A 23443-nucleotide genomic window follows, 5' to 3' on the forward strand; every position below is an offset into this window, starting at 1 on the left:
GCTACTATCAAAGCTTAAAATCAACAATGGCTAAGTATAGAAGAAGCACAAATAAGGTCCAAATAAGTTTGGATTTTTCACATTTCTTGAAATATGCATTAAGATTAGAAAAATGGAGTGAGTTTCTACCTTAAAAACTACTACCTGCATATATAATTGGTTATTAGGTTTAATTAATTTTAAATATTTAATTAATTTTAAAAGGTTTATTAATTTTATTAAAGGATTTTATTAAAAGATGTATTTATTATAATTAACTCTTAAAATATTTTTTAATGTTATCTTCAGAGTCAAAATGGCAGACATATTAAAGATATGTACTGTAAAAAAACTAATCTACATCACTGAGGAATGACAAATATATATGAAACCACAGAGATAATTTTCAGTCTAATTAGAAACACAAAGAAAAGCATTTATTGAGGTTAAGTATGCAGCCACGTGACTAATCAAAACCTTCAGTGTGTGGAGAATTCAGCTTTTGTTCAACCACAATCCAAGTCCACAACTCTGTTCCTTTGCCGTTTAATTCAGACCGGTCTTATTCACACTCCTTTTGGGGGGGAAGTTAAGGGGCAGGAGATGAAATTATTATGAATGAACTTCCAAGGTTGATAATTCCTGTGTGATAAAACAATTCTAGTAGCTACCTTGCTCAGTAAATCCATGCCCATTTATAATTTTAAAGTTTTCACAGACCTAACACATGAAAATTTTTAAACATCCCATAAAATACATTCTGTAACAGAATTCGGTTAATCTCCTCTATATTTTTAATGCTAGAACCCCAGGGAAACTATCTGAAAAGTAGGATTAATCAATTTATTTAACATTTGGACTCAGGTAAAGTAAATAAATTCACCTGAGTAGAGTTAAAACTCAGGATCTATGAAAATTTACATTATAAATGTATCTACTGCTACTATAAAATTCTTCCTTATACTTTAGAATCATATAGCTTAGTTTTCATTATTATTAAGTTTCAGATTTTTTAAGGAAGAAAATATTCACTGGATATCAGACTTTTACCAGTACATCCAAATTTGCATATCTTCCTTTCTAATTCCAGAAAGATAGCAAATATTAAATAATTGTAGATTCAAAGCCCATTTAGAAAGCACCTAGGTATCTTTTCTAATTCAATGTTCAATAATGAGTGAATTATGGCTATTTTTGCCCCCACTTATTTTTAATAGTTTGACTCCTTTCCAAAAAATGTTTGTCATCAGCTATTCCTAGTTCCCCTGCTACCCCTCGATGCTAAGTGACTTTTCTTGGTGCATCCAATTTTCTATGCACAAATCTGCCATAGCACTAATCATATATTAAATTATCTACTTAGTTGTATATCTCTTCCACTACACTCCAAGTTCATTGAGGACAGGGTCCATGTCTATTGTCTTTGATTCCTGGCCCATAGGAGAAGATCAGCACACAGTTCCTGAGCTGCTTTTTAAAACCACTTTGTCTTATTATCTATCCTTTGATGGAATCTCCTTTTGGCAAGGGGAATGCCATTGTTTGTTGTCACTTCCTTTATACGGTACATTGTAAACAGAGTACCTTAAGTTACAGAGTTGACTCCTTGATTCAAGCATAAATCCATAAGAGTTCTAGCTTTTGAGTGTGAGCCAAAGACTTACAGCAAACACAAATAGCCACAGCAGTGACTCAATCCAAGGAGTGACAGCTTAAATCACTTCCCCCATTTATTGTACCTGTCTGTCTTTCACCTACCCAAGCAATAGTTATTCTATTAAGCTCTGGTATAATACAACTATTAAAAGCAAATTATAATTCAAAAACATTTCTCCCCTTTAGCAAGACATACATCAATAAAGAAACCTCAAAGAAAGAAGAAAGTTCTGTGAACATAGTAGAATTCTCTAAATAATTAGTTCATAAGGTGTAGCATTTAACATTTTTCCGGTCAAGTTACAGGAGTATAATCATTTCCCAAACTTTTGATATGGTTTTGTATATTTTGCTAACCACACAAAGCTCAAAATGAAACTCTAAAGGTATCATGTCCAATAAAAATTAGCTTCTGGAAGGCAGCTATGAAGGATTAGGTGGAAATGAGCCACCTTTCAGTTTAAGTGGGTGCGGCTCATACCTACTCAGTCCATCTGACAGTTGAATTGGTCCTGCCTTTTTGTTCAAACAAGTTGACTTTCTGGTAAAGAATTCTTTTGTCCCCTTGATTTGTTGTGCAACCTAATGTAAGAGTGTGTAACTATAATTGTCATATATAAATGGATACTCCCTCCTGGATTTATAGAAATGCAAGAGCATAATAAAAATGAACCTCCATTGGCACATATAGTATTTAACCTATAGAGCAACTGATGATTCATTTTTTGAAGAGAAACCCTTAAGTAGAAATGGCTAGTATATTTATAGTTCTCTACATCTGAAATTTGGGGCATAATTGTGATTCACTTGTTCACCCTCTCCCCATATACCTTCATCATGAATTAAACAGGTTTGCAGTTCTGCAGAGATTTGGGGCCCACAACAAAATCATCTATTGTAGATCTCATTCTGAAATATTCCCTAGATGTATAGGAATGAGTAGACAATATTAAAGTCCGCTTTATTACTAATTTTTTTTATCCAAAACAAATTGGCATACTTAATTGAGTGTTCTGAATAACTGAAACCACACAAGGGGTATTAATTTTAAAAGGATCAAAATATACCAAAATGCACTCAACACCAAAAAAAATGCACTGCATAAATAATGTGCATAGTCTCTCCTAGTTATTAGCATTATATGTTATGCTATCTGGTTATTTCAGTATCTAAGCCTGGTTTCTCAAAAAGCAGAGCCTGAGACAGACTCACATGTGGTATTTGATCTAAGAAAGAGTAAAAGGCAAAAAGCATAAAATAAGGAGGGAGAATTTCCAACATCAGGGGCAACTCTAGCTCCATCCCATAGAATCTTCTGAATTATATATCAGAACTGTGCTCCCCAATGACTAACAGGGGAAGAATTTGTCCATTGACACCCATCTTGCACCAGCTCCTACAGAGTTAACTCCTACATTTCCTAAAGTCCATCTGGGAATGTCCAGCAGGCCCCTTCTGGCAGAAAGTGAGAAGCTAAGGTGCTAACTTGAGAAGGGCATGTGCCAAATTACTCCTGAGTAAAGTGAATCCAAATCTGTATGAAATCGGTCACCATATTGTGGCTGATTTTAGATATGGCCAAGAGTATTTAAAGTGGTACAAAGACTAATGTTAAATACATTCAGTTACCTGGTGACTTGGAATCAAGATACAGTGAAAGATCACCATTTTTATATATTTTAGTACTTTTTAGGACCCAGACCTTTTTTTCAACTTATAATGGGGAACTTGAGAGTCTTTAGAAACAGAGGAATGAAAACTAAGATTTTATTTCTCTCTATGCTAATCCATGAACATAGAAAGCATATAGTCAAAACTGAATAAAACGATTGTTTACAGAATAATGTGTTCCCCAAAACAAAATAATTAGTATTAATTAATATTTTAAAATGTTCAGAAATGTAAATATTTTTTTCTTTTTCTTTGACTTTTAGACATTGAAATGCCAGCAGCAGAAAATCTTCTCAATACCTGTAAGTTCATTGACAAAGAGTTATTTTCTAATGAAATTTAATTCCTTGGATGGCAAAAAAGAACTTCATTTGACAGTCAATACAGTGTACATAAAGATGTAATGGGAAGCCTGCTTTCAGAAACTTGTAAAAGGATGACTGTGGTTGATCTTAAATTGACTGATATCATGGATTTTAAATGAGGAAGACATTATTACATGCCATAATGGCAGAGGGTATCTAGGGACAAGCAGTGATAATTAAGAACTTAGGATCTAAAACCAGCTACACATCAGTGTTGAGCCCCAGATCATACACTTACCAACTGGATGAATTTACATAGGTTATTTAATTTCTGAAACCTTCAGTTCCAAGCCATTGTGATGATAAAAGAAGGCAGCACAAGTAAAGTACTTACAAAAGTGTACAGTTCATAATAAGCACTCAGTAGATTTCAGCTATCTGTATTTTTTATTCTGCCTATAAAAGCTTTAGACCTAGGAACTCTCTGTGGAATTCTGATGATACAAGCCAAGTTCAGTGTGCTGAGACTTACATGCAGGCAGCTCCCTTGCTGGCCAAGGCATTCTGCTTCTATTCTCCCAACCACTGCCCAGGGAAATCTGATCCACAGGGTTGCCAGAACTTGTAGCAGGCTGTCAGAGGAGCACTGCTCTTACCTGGGCAATGAGACTAATTCTGGCAGCTGGAAATCACCCTCCAGAGTCAAGCAACACCAACGTCATTGGTCCTTACTACCTTCCAGTCACAGCATAGTTATTTCTGAGCAACCTGGGCAAAACTTAAACACAAAGCTTTATTGGATTATTTTTCTTTCTGATATATTTTTACTGAACAACCCTCAAGGAACTTAATAAGACATTTTAGGCGTCCCTGGGTGGCTCAGTTGAACACCCAACTCAATTTTGGCTCAGGTCATCATCCCAGGGATGTAGGATCGAGCCCTGCATCAAATCCCATGTTGGGCTCTGCACTAAGCATGAAGTCTGTTTAAGATTCTCTCTTTCTCTCCTCTGCCTCCCTGTCCAATTCCCACTCTCTGTCTCTAAAAAAAAAATTTTTAAGACATTTTAAAGTCAATTATCCCAATTAAAAAATTTTGTACTGATACAATCAAAATCCACAATTAAAAGTTTGTCAGGTTGATAGAAAAGAGGTATACAAGACAGGAATAAAAACAGTAGTAGGAAAGAGACTGGCCAATTTGTATTCTCTCTAGCCAGAAGACTAAGCAACCATCCAGATCAGCATTCTGAATTTGATTTGACCTATCTGAGGTTTTAATTATATTTTAAATAAAATTAAGGGGGGGGGGAGGCAAGAAAAATCAAACAGGGTTGAAGAAAGAATAGAGGTTGGTACATGACAAAGTATGTTAAAGCACAGTCATAAATGGGATGCAAGTTACCAGGGTAGGGATGCTGTAAGAGCTTGGTAGATTCTTTGATGTTTCTGAAAGCATCAGCCATCAAGTCTCCATTATATTCCTTAAATTCTTGAAGTTTACCCTGTGACCTTTTGATATAACAAAAGCTCCAAGGTGTCATGTAAGATTTCAGCAGAGGTAATAACAAGGTAATGCTGCAGAGGTGGCAGCCAGAAGCTTAACAGACACAACAACCATGAGTAAATGGGAATTCAGGACAGAAATTAATGGACAAATATAAATTAGGCTACAGTTCTGAACAAATGCACAAACAGGAAAGTGGAGTCACACAGGGGAGGTCCTCCAAGCCCACAGAGAAGCATCTTTGTTTTTGTATTCCTCCGAAGGAAGTTCAGTAAAGGCCAACTTCCTTTAGGAGTTGTCCAAATGGAAGGGAGGATAGGGAAGAACCATTATACCTTTGGGTTCTGGGTTATTTGTTTTATCCTCTGTAGATTCCATGATAAGGGAGTGGAAAGAAAGGAAAAGAAAAGGGAGTTATAGTTAGTGGGTCAATATGAAAGCTCATTCAAAAATAAAAACCACAAAGGCTCTGCTTCAGCTAAGTGGTTTTATGAAAAGGATGCCTTAACAACCTGAGGTTTAGATTGCATCAAAGAAAACAATCTAGAATCAGAATCAATACACAAATTTAAGGACTTCAGAGGGTTAGTGAAGATCTTTTTAAGTCTGCATGTCCCTCCCCTGTGTTTCTGGTGCCTTTCCACCTTCAGGAAAGAATATCTCAAGACACATCTTAACACATTTCTGTGAAGCAATTGACCATCTAACCTTTCCAATTAATTTAAATGTTCTTGTTCATGATACAAATACCTTTCTCTAATTCAGAGTTGCTTAACCTTAACACTATTAACACTGTAGGCCAATTTGTTTGTTTCAGGGACAGTCCTGTGCCTTCTAGATTTTTAGCAGCATCCCCAACCTCTACCAATAAATACCAGTAGTGCATCCTCCACCCCAATTATGACAACCAAAAATATCTCTAGATATTGCCAAATTTCTCCTGGGGTTAGGAGTGGAGTGCAAAATTGTCCCTGATTGAGAACCACTGCTTTCATCTATGCCCACTGCACTGATTATGGCAAGTTTTTCTCACTCTAAGTGTTAGGAACACACCCATTACAAAAATGGGTCCTGCAGTCAAATATCATTTTTATTTCAAGATGTCTTATGGGTTATGTGACATGGACTTCATTTCTATATACATTTGTTGAGCACCTCATAGGTTATAGGTTCTCTGTGATAGGTTCTAGAAATATGTATATATTTTAAAATATATGGTTCCTGCCCTCTAAAACATTTAATAAGGCTGACAATCTCTAGTAAAAGATACAATAAACTGTTAAGGAACAAGCTCAGTGCTTTAGCTGGAGTAACATGACTTAGTCAAGAGAATCAGAGAGAGACACAATAATAGTGAAGTTGTACTATTACTGCAAATTTGCTTTAAAGACTTGAAGAGTCCATCAGTTTCTCTGGATCTAAATTGACACTAGAGCATAGTCCTGTTTCAGAAAAGTGTTTTACTTTGAGAAAGGGTTGGCTATCTTCATGTGTTATTCCTTTAGGCCAGATGTTGTGTATTGTAACTTAAACGCTAACACATTTCTGTCTACTCTATCTCTTGTCACTATCCCATTGGCATTTGTAGCCATTCACTCTTTCTTATAAATGTTTCAGAGCAATCACTGTGTTAAACAACTGCTCACAAAATTACAAGCCACACATTTTCATATACAACCTAGTAACTGGTTATCAATTATTATCTTCTAAATTCAAACACTTCATTTTATATGCTTCTTATAACAGATCATAGCAAGGTCATACAGACACACAGAGAGTTATGTGACTAATGAGGATGGGCAGGTGAAAATGTCAATCTATTTTGGGTGAATTCTCAAAAAATCTCATATCAGCAGTTAGTCCTAACTTCTCCAAGACTGTGGGCTTTTCCTCAGTTAACAGTTAATAGTGACGTGTATTACAAGAGTTTGTTAACTACAGCAATGCATGCAAAAGCAATATCAGCATCATTATATGCTAACTAACTCCATTTTGAGCAGGTTGTGGACAACGAACAATAACTCCTTCTGGCAACAAGATAGCAGGGGGCAAGGATGCCCAAGAAGGGGAATGGCCTTGGCAAGCTAGCCTTCAACAGAACAGTATCCACCGGTGTGGAGCCACTCTGATTAGTAACAGCTGGCTTGTCACTGCTGCTCACTGTTTCATAAAGTAAGCTCTGGACTACATAAAGGCTCAAAGCCACTCATGCACCTGAAAGTCTGAGATACATATCTTTTAAGAACATAGATTATACAACTATGCCTCCAACTATTCAATACTGTGAAGTATACTCTCAAAATTTCTCAATGAATTATCAGTTTTTAAAAAAAGATGTATTCAGGGTAGAGCAGGAATTGTCAACAGTGGCACGATTATATTTGGTCCAAATGATTCTTAGTTTTGGGGTGAGGGGTATCCTGTGCATTATAGAATATTTAGCAGCATCCCTGGTTCCCACCCACCAAATGCCAGTAGCATGCCCCCAGGACTGAAAACCAAAAATGTCTCCAGTTATTACCAAATGTCTCCTGAAGGATACTGAGTTTCCCTCAGTTGAGAATCACTAAGCTATGCTTAATCCATTTTATAAAGAAACTATAAACCCTAAACTGAACACTATTCTTCTATTTCTTTCTCATCATTATTTCATTTGGTCTTATTTATTTAATCATAAGTATTTGAATTCATCCTGCATCCTCCAATATATATTATAGCCCTATTTGAAATTATTATTTCTTTAAAAGATACATTATTACACCAAAAGTTTGCTTTGTTTTTACCCTTTTGTTTGATGTTTAATTTTACTAATTTCTATTGGCTTTATGTAGCACTTATTGGTTTTATTTGTAAATAAAAATCCCTCTTAAACTTGAGATTTTGAATATGTTCCAGCAACACTATTTTTCAATGCTTAATAGATAAACCCTTGATTAACAAATAATAGTTAAAGTCATAAGTATCTTCCTATTTATAGTTTTTAAATATTATAAAAGAGGATTTCTTCTATTTCCTTAATTTCCATAAGTTTACTCTGTCCCATAATCTTGCCCACTTTTTATTTAATCTTACGATCTTGTCTTATCATATTTAGCTTTCTAAATATCCTTGAGTCTTTCTGGAGAGATAAAAGGTAGTTTCCATGGCTTATCTCTTAAAATATATCTTATTAAAAAAATATATATATATAGCTTATTGCATTATTTAAAGTCTATTCATGTTATTATTATTTTTCTCTTACACATAGCTTTACTTTTATATGTTAAATGCACAAAGGTATTCAATACATATCTAATTGTTTTAAAACATATAAGATGTTAATTCCTGCAACTCTGGAATATAGGACTTTTAATAAATAAATCTATTTCTTTAGGGCCAGGGATCCCAAAGAATGGAATGTTAGTTTTGGTCTTCTTTTAAGTGATCCACAAACAAAACGAAGTATCAAGGATATTATAATTCATGAAAACTATCATTACCCCGCACACGATAATGACATAGCTGTTGTGCATCTGTCCTCGCCAGTATTATACACAAGCAACATCCGAAGAGCATGTCTTCCTGAAGCTACTTACACATTCCCACCCAATTCAAATGTGGTGGTCACTGGATGGGGAACATTAAAGTCTGATGGTGAGTTCCTAACCTTCTTCCATTACATGGTTTGAGCTCTAGGAGTTAAAAAAAAATACTCTGAATCACAACTAAACCTGAGATAGATTTTCTCTGGATCATTTTGAAGAGGATAATGTGCAATGGATTGAAAATTTATCTTCAGGGGAGCCTGGGTGGCTCAGTCGGTTGAGCTTCCGACTTCTGCTCAGGTCCTGATCTCACGGTCTGTGAGTTCAAGCCCCGCGTCGGGCTCTGTGCTGACAGCTCAGAGCCGGGAGCCTGCTTCCAATTCTGTGTCTCCCTCTCTCTCTGACCCTCCGCCATTCATGCTCTGTCTCTCTCTGTCTCAAAAATAAATAAACATTAAAAAAATTAAAAAAAAAAGAAAATTTACCTTCAACCACATTCATATGGAAACTACAATTTCCTAGAGCTTTTACTATAATTGCCCTTAACAATGGTAGTTTTAATTGAAATGCATTATTGAATAAGTAATTCATTTTCTTCCATTTTCTTCATTCATTATTCAATAAATATTTATCTTGATTACCACCTTTATGCCAAATACTGGTCTAGGTGGTTTGGATATATAAATCTATAAAATAGGCAAATATTCCTGCCCTCAAAAGCTTATATATTTAGTAAAAGAAGACAATAACCATAAAATACAATAAATAAGTAGATTACACAGCATGTTTTATGCAGGTAAGTACCAAAGCAAAACAAACAAACAAACAAGACTACAGAGGTTTGGGTATTTTTGACGGGGAGAAATGAATAGCTCTATGTGAAAAGGCAATACTTGAGCAAAGATCATTTAAATGTGTGCATTCCCATGACCATAGTTATGTAAAGATTTAATGGCTATTTATGTTCATAAATGCATTGGAAAGCAGAAAAAATAAATCTAAAATTAATTTTGAGGTTCAGAATTACAGTAACAGCAGAAAATCTTAAAATGATTATAAAATATAAGTTTTGGAATTTGAATTTTTCATTTTGTTTTCTAACACATACAAGTAATAAATATAAAATTCCAAAACAATTCAAAAGGGAAAAAAATCCCATTACACATGGATGAACACACTAAGTATTTCAAATATGGTCATTTTTTAATGTTTATTTTTGAGAGAGAGAGAGTTCAAGCCAAGGAGGGGCAGAGACAGAGAGGGAGACCCAGAATCCAAAGCAGGTTCCAGGCCCTGAGCTGTCAGCATAGAGCCCGACGCGGGGCTCAAACCCAGGAACCATGAGATCATGACCTGAGCCAAAGTCGGATGCACAACTAACTAAGCTACCCAGACGCCCCTAAATGTGGTCATTTTTAACAATAGCTTGGTATGTTCATTGCATTACTACTTTGTTACTGAGAAAGGAGACAAAAGCTTAATTAAAACATATGTTTTACATTGATTTGGAAATTGTATACAGTAGTACAAATAAACTTAGCCAGAGATACTAATATTGACTTCAGCAAAAAGTATACACTTTTCTTCCTTTAGGAATAAGTCCTAATATACTCCAAAAAGGATTAGTGAAGATTATAGATAATAAAACCTGCAACAGTGAAGAGGTATATGGTGGTGTGATCACACCTGGAATGTTGTGTGCTGGGTTCCTGGAAGGAAGTGTGGATGCCTGCCAGGTAAATCCGCCTATTCCATTTTCAGGATTTTTTCCTTGTGTATTTTAATTGCAATTAATTTGTTCAATATTCTCAAAAGACTGACAATTTTTAAAGGTTTAAGTTTGTTTTGTAGCTAGAGTAATTAATTAGAATTATATTGCCATCTGATAGGTCCTACTAAAATACTAAAGAGCTAAGCCTCTCTTATGGTTATAAGAAGCTGGGAATAAGACTGGGGAAGAGACTAAATTTGGAATAAGCAGGAAAAAGATGAAGGGAATTTTGGTAAATTTAGTTGGATTGGCCCTCTTTCACTGAGAAACACTCAACTGAATCCAACACCAAACCTAACGATCATGGAGCTTTCTTAATTTGAGTGGCTTCAACACCCTAAATATTTTATTTATTTAACAATGCTTATATAGCATCTCCATGTGGTAGCCACTGTTTTAAGCTCTTTACAAATGCTAATTTCTTCCAGTTATGACAATTCTGTGATGTATGCTTGTACTATTATAAGCCCTATTTCTTAGTTGAAGGGACTGAGACAAAGAAATCAAGTAATTTGTCTAAACTTACACAGGCATTAAGTGGTAGAACCCAGATTTAAACAGAGGATTTGGGGCTGCACAGCCTATATTCTGAATGCTATACTAAGCTGCCTTTCCTTATGCTTAATACGCTTCAAACACCTCTCAGGCTGTTTACAAGCAATAGTCCCAGAGTTAACAAAAGTATTACTCTGGTTATCTAGGTGGGCAGAATCAGGGGTAAATCCAGGACAACCCTTATGTTACTCCTTCATTTCTATGCACTACTATGTCCCATACTCTGTACTAGGTGCAGGGGAGCTAAACATTAATAAAGCATTATTCATGTACTCTAGGAGCTAGAAGACATACAAACAAGTACTTGTAATACATAATTATCATCTCTCATTACAGAGTCCCATCTTTCCAACTCTCACACTAACCCTATTCTTCAAAGTTATGACAAGCTTAGATCTCGATTTTCTCAATTTTCTCTCAGTCCATCACCCTCAGGAATATGACTGTCTCCTAAACTTATGCAGCCTAGAGGTTTTATTATTTCAACCTTTCCATTGCCAGCACCCTAATGACTTCACCATCTTCTACTTCCCCACACCCATGCTAATAATCTCCAACCACAGAGCAATATAACTATTTTATTGGCTCCTATATGTGAACTCCTGAGAACAACTAGGAGAAACCTTGCAGCCTTGTAAACTGGTGTCATATAATCACAGCTGAGTCCTTACCACATTATAGAATTATTGAATGCATCCTTTATATATATATATGCATATCCTATATAAGCAACATTTCATTACATTGTTTGAATGTGTCCCTATATGCTCTTGTATTCCTTAACATATGACATTTCCTCATACTAACTAGAAAAAAAGAAATCATGAGAACTCCTTTAATTTCTTTTCTATATGATAAATTTATATTTGTACCTATCCTCGCATTCTAGGCTCAGCACAAAAAAAATTTTCTTCTACTCTTCAAAGCTAATCTTTTCCCTGTATTCTTCATCCATTCTCTATCTATACAGATACTTGTGCTTTACATTAATTTGAACTTTCTTCCATATTTTCCAAACTGTTCCACTCCAACAATATTCTGCAAATACTATCAGATCTCTCCTTTAGTACACTGTACTCTTTCTTTTTCTGTTATTGGTCAAATCTCTAAAGAATAGTCTACCATCATTGTTCCATATTCTCAACTTATTCACTCTCTGACCCACTGCTTGCAGGCTTTTGCCCTACCAGTCCAGATTAGCCAAGATGGTCTAATTGCTAAATCCAATACATGCAGAGTGGAAGACGGACTGGAAGCAAGTACGCTAGAGATATTACGATCTGTTAAAATATTTTACCTGAGAAAGGTAAAGAGGGCTTCAACTAAGACACAGTAAGAATGAAGAGGCACTGAGACAGGGGGACAAGACTGCAAGCCTGATTAGAAGTGAGGAAGGGTCTGACACTTGATCTCGGCTCAAGTCTTGATCTCAGGATCATGAGTTTGAGCCCCGCGTTGGGCTCCACACTGGGCATGGGGCCTACTTAAAACATCATCATCAACAACAACAACAAACAACAGGATGAATATTATTCAATTCTATTTGCTTATGGGTCAGCAATGCGACCCCATCTATTTCTTAATTTGTCTGAACTTTCTGTAAAATCTGCTACACAAAGGTTTTGTATGAAAAGTTTTTTGTTTGTGTGTGAAAAAAAAAACAGGGTAGGAATAGGGAAAAGAAAGAATACATGCTAAATTCCATACTTATCCCTGAACAAAGAGAGAGAAGATGTACAGAAGAAAAGCAGGTTTGTGGAGGTTTAAAGTTTGGGGCATGCTAAATTTGAGGTGCTTGTGGAATAACTAGGCATATATGTCCAACGTGGCATTAGAAATCAAAACCTTGAGCTCAGGAAAGAGTTCTGGCTGTACATATATACCTGAAAGTTATTGTCAGCTGGGGGGCAGTTAAATTCATAAGCACAGATATAATTGCTCAGATAAAGAATATAAAATAAGAAGCACCCAAGATTTAGAACTCGGGTACAAATGCTCCTAAGAAGTTAACAGTAAGAGATAAGGAAAACTAAGGGGAAAAAAATTAGAAATTGGTATCACAGGGTCACAGGAGTCCAGGGATCAGAACAAAAGGGAATAGTCAACAAGTCACACAAGCCATACAGTAAGATAAATGCTGGAAAGAGTGTATCAACTTCAACAATTGTTTATTGGCAAAGTTTAGAAGGTTCACTGGTGGGAAGAAAAACCATTTAGAAGAAAGTTGAAAATAAGACAAAAAAATGGAAATTTCAATATATACTACTACTTCAAGCCACTTAGCTGTGAAAGGAAGATAATTAGGGCAATAGAAGAGGTCTTAAGATACAGAAAGGCTGTCATTTTTTCAGATGGGCAAAACTGAAAAAAAAAAGTGTATATTCACAGTGGGGAAAGACAGTGGAGGAAATGAAGACGTTATTAGGAAAAACAAACAAGAAAAGAGAAGAGTATTGACAGAATAGTGTCCTTGGTTCAAAGAACAGGTGGGGAGATTAGCCTTAGAAAGAACTAAATACCTCCATTTATCAGACGATAGTAAATATAGATGTGGGCTGATGCAGGTGAGCTAGAAACTCAAAAGAGACAAGGACAAGAAATGGAGAGATTGCTATCTATTATTCTCCACTTACTCTATGAATTTGAAACCAAGAGATTAGGTTCAGAGTCTGGGAACCTGATTTTTAAAAATTGTAAAATAGGCCTTTTGTACTATTGGTAGGAATGTAAAATGGTGCAGCCTCTATGGAAAACAACAGGGTGGTTCCTCAAAAAATTAAAAATAGATTACTATATGATCCAGCAAGTCCATTTCTGGGTATATACTCAAAATAATTGAAAGCAAGGACACAAATAGAGATTTGTACATTTAATTCATAGCAGCATTATTCACAATAGCCAAAAGATGGAAGCAACCCAAATGCCCATTGATAAAAAAGTGGACAAACAAAATGTGGTATATACATAAAATAGAGTATTAGTCAGCCTAAGGCAGGAAATGCTGACACATGCTACAACATGGACAAAACTTGAAGACACTGTGTTAAGTGAAATAAGCCAGTCACAAAAGGATAAATACTGTATGACTCCATTCATATGAGGTACTTGGAGTAGTCAGACTCATAGAGACAGAAAGTAAAATGGTGGTTGCCAGAAGCTGGGAAAAGCAGGATATGGGGAGTTCTTGTTTAATGGGTATAAAGTTTTAGTTCTGCAAAATGAAAAAAGTTGTGGAGGTGGATGGTGTTGATGATCGCACAGTATGAATGTAGTTAATGCCATTGAGGTGGACATTTAAAATGGTTAAAATAGTAAATTTATGTTATATATATTTTACATAATTTAAAAGTGGATGTATATGTATATGTATATAATACATATAATGTATACATATATGTATATAATGTATATGTATATAATACATATGACATACAAAATAAATCAACTGTTTATGTTATTGGTAAGACTTCTGGTCAACAGTAGGCTCTTAGTAGTTAAGTTTTGGGGGAGTCAAAGGTCATGCTCAGAGTTTTGACTGTGCACCTCTAAACCCCTGCATTGTTCAAGGGTCATTTGTATGCAGATGATCAGAATCAAGGTAACCAAGGGACTGGTTTCATCCAATAGCTGTAGAAATTATTCAGGATGATGGGAAGGTCTGGAGCAAAGGAAAAGCCAGATGCTGAAGTGTTCCATCATTCTGAAAGAATGGCCTAAACATCAGTAGATAAAAACCATAAGGAGTATAGAGAGTAGTTTAGCCAAATTATACAATTCTGAAAATTGAAGAGATGTTTACATAAGAATGAAAGAGTAATAATCCAATGCTTGTGGTGGGTAAATATAAACCTTACTTTTTTTCTCAACATCTGGCTGAAAATAGGGGAGTTTAGAAAGATAATAAGAGAATTCTTCAGCACACTGATGATTTCATAAGCAACAATACTTTCAATATCTCTTTTGGGTAATAAATGAGTTGAAATTTTTCATACATGTTTTCCATTATTGTAGTGTTGTATCCAAAGACATGTACTGACATCTTCCATTTAAACAAATGATTATAGGGGCGCCTGGGTGGCTCAGTCAGTTAAGCGTCCAACTTCAGCTCAGGTCATGATCTCACAGTCCGTGAGTTCGAGCCCCGCGTCGGGCTCTGTGCTGATGGCTCAGAGCCTGGAGCCTGCTTCCGATTCTGTGTCTCCCTTTCTCTAACCCTCCCCCCGTTCATGCTCTGTCTCTCTCTGTCTCAAAAATAAATAACAATTAAAAACATTTTTTAAATAAATAAATGATTATATGCACAAAAATATTGTATACTAAAATCATTTTAATATTGAAATATCTAGGGTTTTATTTTCCTTTTTCTGTGTCTCCCTGTCTTTATTACAAAGAAAAATAAGCAGTATTTTTACCTTTAAACTATAGTAATTGTATGTATCCTCTTCTCCCTAGGGTGACTCTGGTGGACCTCTGGTTGGTGCAGATTATAAAGGCACTTGGTTCCTTGCTGGTATTGTAAGCTGGGGAGATGAATGTGCTCTTCCAAACAAGCCTGGTGTCTACACTCGAGTAACATACTACCGAGACTGGATCTTGTCCAAAACTGGTCTCTAGTGCAGAAGTTCTTTACAGATTAAAGCTTGAGAGACACCTGGGTGGTCAGTTACTTGAGCATCCTACTTCAGCTCAGATCATGATCTCGCAGTTCATGGATTCAAGCCCCACATTGGGCTCTCTGCTGTCAGTGCAGAGCCCGCTTCAGATCCTCTGTCCCCCACCCCCCTCTCTCTCTCTGCATCTTCTCTGTTGTGCTCACTCTCTCAAAAAGAAATAAACATTAAAAAAAAAAAGAAGCTTGAAAATGATCCCCTGTGAAATATTTGTAATTCCCAAGCTACACGTAACTTAGAATCACCTCTCTTTATGCACATTTAATATTACAAACATAAAGATATATAATTTTAGAACTGTGAAAACTTTTTGTATACTAGACCTTGAAAAAGGGTTAGTGACAGTAATGAACCAGAACATATTATCTCCCCTATACCTCTCTCTAGACTGAAGGTAATTACATGAGTAAATATGGATTACAGTTTACTAAGGAGGTCTTTTCTGCTGATTTGTAGATCTAGGTCCCTTAGGAAATCATAGAAGAGATGTTAGCAATAAAGTCCCTTCTTAGTACATAAATAATCCCCAGCTGAATCACATCGTTGCTACAAAAATTATATATTGATAGGTTGTAGCCTAATGAATTGCAGTAATATAAAAATTTCCAAAGAAAATCTGTCTACCTATTTTCTTTCTAGTCTTTGTGCCAATGCTAATCTCTTCTCTATTTATGGCTTCCTCACCTGGACTGACACAAAACAGCATGATAATGCCATGGGGTGCATTGAATAGATCCCAATGCTTTTTGATCTGTCCCTATTTCTCTTTCATATGTAAGTGAGGCCAGAGGATGTTTCTCACATGTACACACATAATAGCAAAATTATCCTCAGACACATGGGCTATGTTTCACTAGGTAAGCTTGAACAGGTAACACTGTATTACATACCTCTAATCTCTTAAAATTCCTCAATATAAATTATCAGCCAGAATAAATAATATGGAAATTTTGCTTTTGCTTCACTTTCCTTTTGCCCATACAGAAACGTTCTAGCTGAGGGTACAGATGTCTATGAATGCACTGTTAGAGCTCATGCTAACTTGCCACATAAACAGGTCAGTTGGCTTTTATCATGAATATAATCTCATGGTGATGCTTTTCCAGACTGCAGTCCACCAGTATCTCTAAAGCAGTTTACCTTTCTCTTTTGTCATCACTGACATCCCTATAGCTACCACTAACAGCTTTCATTATGATACAAATTTTGTTCACGGGCCCAAAAAATAATTGCATTAATAATAGTAGCTAACATTTATAGACCACTTATGTGCCAGGCACACTTTACATGTATTATTACACTGAACCCTCACAATAACCTTGTAAGGATGATTCCCTTGTAATCTTAATTTTACAGATAAGGAGACTGAAATAGAAGTGAACCTCAGAGAGTTTATAATTGGCTGAGCTGGGATTCAAAATCACACAACTGGATTCCAGAGTCCACACTGTAAACAACTATGCCCTGTTATGTGATATGGTTATAACTAAGGATCTACCTAGTATAGTATTCTAAAATGTAATATTTGTCATAAATTTTATAGATTAATTCATACAGTAGCCTTATTATTTGATAAATTTAAAAAATATTGTGACATCTCTCTGAGCACGTGTGTGGCTTAGTCCCTTAAGCATCCGACTCTTGATATTGGCTCAGGTCGTGATCTCACAGTTTGTGAGATCATACCCCAATTTGGGCTCTGCACTGACAGTGTGGAGCCTGCTTGGGATTGCCTCTCCCTCTCTCTCTGCCCCTCCCCTGATCACACACACACACACACACACACACACTCTCTCTCTCTCTCTCTCTCTCTCTCTCTCTCTCTCTCTCTTTCAAAATAAATAAACATTTAAGAAAATATTTTGACTATCTCAAGTTATACATTTACAAAAATTAGTATTTCTACTTTTCAATTTTTTATAAATTAAGTATGTCCAAAAAGTATATGGATATTGGTCAGGATTCGTTGGTCACAAGTGAGAGAAACTCAATTAACACTACCTTAAGTGAAAAGAAGAAATGTTCAACTCATCTAAAAATCTAGAGATCTACATGTGGCAGAGCTGAAGCTAGATCCAAGGACTCAACAGTGTTTTGATCTCTAGCCACATCTTAACTTTTCTTTCGTCTGTCTTCATTCATAGCCAGATGCTGCCCACTGAGTTAGTAAAGACCTACTCACTGGCTCTAGGATTAGGTTTCCTTTAGTGCTAACAGTGCCACAAAAATAGAGCCCTCCTGCCCTCTGGCTTCAAGTTTTAAAAAAATCCTGAGGATGCCTATAATGAGCCTAGGTGGAGGTAAGAGGGGACTTGGTTGACAGCCCCTGTGAGCAGGGTGGGGGGACATCTAAGAAAGAAAAAAATTCTGGCAGACAAAAAACTAATGGTTATCTGTTACCCAGCGCAAAATGTGCTATTTTCTGAATCAATACAATGTTATTTCAAATTATATCATCTCATTCTATATTTTCTGTATTTTCATGTGTTTATTGCCTTAACTACAGATTTTGTATAAAGCAATGTCATGCTACGTGTATTCTAGTATCTTAGTTTTAAAAAGCAAGATGATTGAGGTGCCTGAGTGGCTCAGTTGGTTGAGTGATGCACTCTTGATTTCAGCTCAGGTCATGATCTCAGGGTCATGGGGTCGAGCCCCGCATCAGGCTCTGCACTGAGTGTGGAGCCTGCTTAAGATTCTCTCTCTCCCTCTTTCTCTCTCTCTCTCACTCTCTCTCTCTCTCCCTCTGCCCCTCTCCCCCATTCACATATGCACTCTCTCTCTCTCTAAAAAAAAATCTCTCTCTCTCTAAAAAAAATAAAATAAAATAAAATAAAATAAAATAAAATAATATAAAATAAAATAGTGGTGAATGACTAGAAAATGGAAAAGAAGGGTAAAAATTGACTTTAAGATATAATGACTAGGTGAGTGGGAGAATGGGAATATACTGAATGGAAACTAGGGAGACTAGACTGAGGACCACAAATGATGACTGCAAAATTCTTTTTTAAAATAGTCTTCAACAAGAACTGAGCATATGTATCCCTAGCGTATATTTGCTTCTAAGGTAAGATGAGAATTATTTAAATCAGTATATTCTTATTCTGATGGAATATTCTATAAAGATTTGTGATATATTATTCCCATTGTTTTATTAAGTAGGAATTAGGCAATAGTTCAGTCTTATAAATACAGAGAAATTTACTAGGCTCTCTCTAGAAGTAGCATAGGAAGTAAAATAAGTTTTAAAAGCATTTCTTTACTGTTCTCCCAGAAAAAAAACACTATGTATTTAAATATTTGTCAAATTATACCAATTGTTTCTAAACTAACTTTAGTGGCACTCAAAGGTACTTCTGCCATGTTGTTATACCTCACTCTGATATAAAATGGAATTAAAGATTGGAAATGTATTTAATTCTGTAAGAAAAATACTAAACTTTAGCATACTAAACTGTATGGGGCACATAACAAAATTTAAAGCAAGCAATACTGAACTTTTAATAAATGCCTAATGAAAGGAGCATCAAGGAATTATAAAAGTAAACAAACCACTCTTAGAAACATCAGAAACTTTATAGAAACACTTTTAAAAGGGAAGGAATTTGAATCAAATAATAGTTAATATGTCATATAGGAATTAATAGGATGTCAATTAATTTTATGGGAACCCAGTCTTACTGAAATGGAATTTGAGTAAAAATGGATAATACCAGGGGTGCCTGGTTGGCTCCATTGGTTAAGCATCGGAGTCTTGATTTTGGCTCAGGTCATGATCTCGCTGCTCATGAGTTCAGCCCCACATCGGGCTCTGCCGACAAAACAGTGCCTGCGTGGGATTCTATCTCCCTCTCTTTCTGCCCCTCCTTGCTCATTCTCTCCTTCTCTCTCAAAATAAATAACTAAACATTAAAAAAAACTTTTAATGGATAATACCAATAACCACATACACTTGTATTTTTTAATTTAATTTGTTATTACACATTTGCATCATAAATTATTTTTAAAAAATTTTTTACATTTTTTTTTTTGAGAGACAGAGAGTGAGCACGAGCAGGCGGGGGGGGGGGGGGGGGCAGGGAGAGAGGGAGACACAGAATCTGAAGCAGGCTCCAGGCTCTGAGCTGTCAGCACAGAGCCTGACGTGGGGCTCGAACTCACAAACTGTGAGATAATGACCTTAGCCGAAGTGGGACGCTTAACCAACTGAGCCACCCAGGTGCCCCTGCATCATAAAGGAGGGGCACCCACGTGGCTCTGTAGGTTAAGCTTCTGACTCTTGGCTCTGTACTGATAGCCTGGAGCCTGCTTGGGATTCTCTCTCTCCCCCTCTCTCTCCCCCTCCCATGTTAGCTTTCTCTCTAAATATATAAAAAAATAAAATAAAATAAATTTTTTTTTAATTCTCAAAATGATTATTGGAGATGTTGCTTTCAAACTTCCAATTCTGAAAATGATGGGATTAAGATGTGTTGTATTTTAAAAGTGAATTACTTTAGGGGCGCCTGGGTGGCGCAGTCGGTTAAGCGTCCGACTTCAGCCAGGTCACGATCTCGCGGTCCGTGAGTTCGAGCCCCGCGTCGGGCTCTGGGGTGATGGCTCAGAGCCTGGAGCCTGTTTCCGATTCTGTGTCTCCCTCTCTCTCTGCCCCTCCCCCGTTCATGCTCTGTCTCTCTCTGTCCCAAAAATAAATAAACATTGAAAAAAACATTTTTTTTAAATAAAAAAAATAAAAAAAAATAAAAAAAAAGAAGTGAATTACTTTATGAAATGGAAATGTTATGGGATCAACAGAAGATTACCAGCAAAAGAATTTAAAAAAATTAAAACTATGCTATTTTCAATATCCAGCAGCCCACATGAAGTTTATATAAATAAAAATATCTCAACATAATGTAATTATCTTTGGAAATACCAGATATAATGAGCTTTGGCTAGCCTTTCTTTGGTAACTACAAGTACAGTGCCTAGGACATAATGTTCAATAAATGTTCAATTAACTGAATTATTGAAATAAAAATGATCATTCTTATTTTAGTTATATTTAGTTACATATTACTAATAATAATTAAAACAAAAATAAAAGATTACTACTTTTAACATTTAGTGACTATATCAATTTTGACAAATAAACATGATCATTATGTTTCTGCTTTTTCATTTATTTCATGATATTGATTATTTGTTATATTTTTTGTTAATCTGATCTCCAATATCTTACATAGATTTTCAACACTAATTTCCTACCACCTACCTCTGACACAGCTAGACTGAAATGAGAACTATAATAATGTCTTGTGGCATGATTCTCTAAATAAGATCCATCCTTAGAAAATGGAAGTGAATCTTCCATTTTAAATGCTACAGATCATTTAACATGGCTTAGAAAAAATTGAATAGCTTTTAGAATTTGTTCCTCATTTCCATAACAATTTTGTGGAAACACTTCCTCATAATTAATAATACGCATTCCTTCCTCAAATCCTTCCAATTTAAAATTGAGTGAAAATTCTCGCCTTTTACTCCCATCATAATTGCCACAGACATTATCATTTGTGGTTAAATGAAGTAAGCCATGTTTTGAAAAACAGAGGGAAAAAATTATATTCTTTTTCTCTGATAGTGTGCTGCCTCTATCTTTTCTACCAAAATTTTCTCCCAAATACTTTTCATCTACATACTTCTCCTTTAAAAGACCTGCTTTCTTCTATTCTTTCAGTCTTCTTAGTAAAGAGGTGTTAAAAATCTATTTCTTGTTCCTCTGGGTCACTTCCAAACTACCATTTCTCTGTCACCTCAGAATTTGAACTTGCAATTCAGAAAGAGCTTAGCAGTTAGGTACAGGAAGATGATGGAGAAGATAATACAAAGAAAAACAAAGATATCTTGCTTGAGGACCAACTGAGGTCATGAAACAGATTTGCTCATCCTTGGAACTTCCTGGGTTTCCTGTTGGCTTTCTACGCCTTGTGTATTATGAAAGACGACTCTATTATTTAAGAGTCTCCTTTTCTTGCAACCAAAAGGACCTAATTAACATGGCATCAAACTCCATTGACCCTCCACTCCACCTATCCGCTTTCATGGCCACACCCTGTACTTTCTAGTTAATCAGAACAACTTCACATCTGGAATCTTAAATTCAAATTTCTACCTACGTCCTCCTAGTTTAAGACTCCCTTACTCCATTATAATTTATTTTCTTTCCATCGAGATCCTCTTTTCTTGAGCCCCCTCTTTTATTTGAGTCTACCCTAACTCCACCCCATTCATAGATCCACTTCCTTCCCTATCAAGCCTAACTCTTTAGTGACTTACTACATAATTAGCTCCCCTAAGGGATCTGCTCCCTGTCTTTCTGCTACATCTGCCCTAGTCCCTTGACCTGTTCTCCCTTCTACTGGTTCCATCTCTAAATCTCTAAACATCCTCACTGGTTCCATCTCTAAATCTCTAAACATCCTCACTGGTTCCATCTCTAAATCTCTAAACATCCTCAAGTCTTACATACCTGTTTTTTTTTTAATCCTTTTTTCTTTATGTCTACTTCCTCAAATTTCACGTGCTCTTCTAATGACCATTCTTACCAAAGCACCAAAGCTACTGTAGGCAAGTCATCAATGACTTCCTAATTACCTCATCCCACTAATTCTCTTTGGGTCTTGTCCTATCACTGAGATACTTAATGTATGGATCACTCCCTCTCTCCTGGAGTTCTCTCCTCCTATTACTTCTATTACATCACTCTCTTCTGGTCTCCTCATTATTTTACAATGTTTCCAGACCCTGTGTGCTCTTTAAATGATTGTGTTCACAGAATTCTCTCCTGGCACTTCTCATTGTTCACATTCTCTCTAGGTAATCTCATCCATTCCCATGGCTTCATCCATAAGCACCATAAATATATATTCTGCTAATTTATATCTCCAGCCAGGATGCATCTCTTGAGCTTCCCACCTGTATAGCCAAGTGCCTACTAAAAATTTCCTTTGGGCTAATGTATAGGCATCTCAAACTCCATACATCTAAAACTTCTCTTGGTCCACTATTTCTAGTCTAACAGACAGCCCATTCAACTCATTTTTCTAAGTTGGTAATTAAAGACCAATTCTTTATTCCATCCACTTTCTCAAAAATAAGAACTAACCAACCAAGTCCTAATAACTGTACTTTCTGTATATATAAAACTTGAAATTTATCTCTCTCCATTTTATGCTACCACCTTACTTTCCATGTTGTGTTGGTAGCAAAGACTTTCTAAATAGATGAACTGCTTCAAATTTTGATCTGCCAATAATTCCCAAATGCTTTCAAAGCACTATCTGTATGTTACACAATGCCCTTTCTAAAGTATGAATCTGGCCATATCTACATCATACCACTCCATCGTTCAAGGCACTATTTATAGGGAAAGCCCAAATTCCTTAGCATGCACAGTAATGCTGTCTTATCTACGATTTCACTTTCCATGGTTCCAGTTACCCCAGATCGAGTGCAGTCTAGACACAGATAACATATTGTCAGAAGGTCAATAGTAGCCTAACCCTACACCACAACGCCTAAATCATTCACTCATTTCATCTCATAACATAAGCATTTTATCATCTCACATCATCACTAGAAGACAAAGGCTGAGTACAGAACAATAAGGTATTTGAAGAGAGACCACCTTCACTTAACTTTTATTACAGCATATTATTATAGTTGCCTTATTTTATTAGTTATTGTTAATTTCTTACTGTGCCTAATTTATAAACTAAACTGTATCATAAGTATGTGTGTATAGGTACAGCAGAGTAATA

The 23443-nt window shown here is 35.9% G+C and overlaps 1 protein-coding gene across 1 annotated transcript in view; it reads left to right on the forward strand.

Annotated features, from left to right (window-relative positions):
• LOC101088575 (transmembrane protease serine 11C-like) overlaps positions 1 to 15582 on the forward strand; it is a 39361-nt gene extending 23779 nt beyond the window's left edge. The window contains exons 3-9 of the mRNA XM_045056749.1: positions 2992 to 3100; positions 3570 to 3608; positions 7119 to 7290; positions 8492 to 8751; positions 10236 to 10378; positions 12143 to 12274; positions 15421 to 15582. Coding sequence (XP_044912684.1) covers positions 2992 to 3100; positions 3570 to 3608; positions 7119 to 7290; positions 8492 to 8751; positions 10236 to 10378; positions 12143 to 12274; positions 15421 to 15582 — 1017 coding nt within the window. The remainder of the gene's footprint in view (positions 1 to 2991; positions 3101 to 3569; positions 3609 to 7118; positions 7291 to 8491; positions 8752 to 10235; positions 10379 to 12142; positions 12275 to 15420) is intronic.
• The last annotated feature ends 7861 nt before the right edge of the window (positions 15583 to 23443 follow it).

This window comes from Felis catus, chromosome B1, assembly GCF_018350175.1.
Source record: "Felis catus isolate Fca126 chromosome B1, F.catus_Fca126_mat1.0, whole genome shotgun sequence".
In the NCBI taxonomy this organism is placed as follows: Eukaryota; Metazoa; Chordata; class Mammalia; order Carnivora; family Felidae; genus Felis; species Felis catus.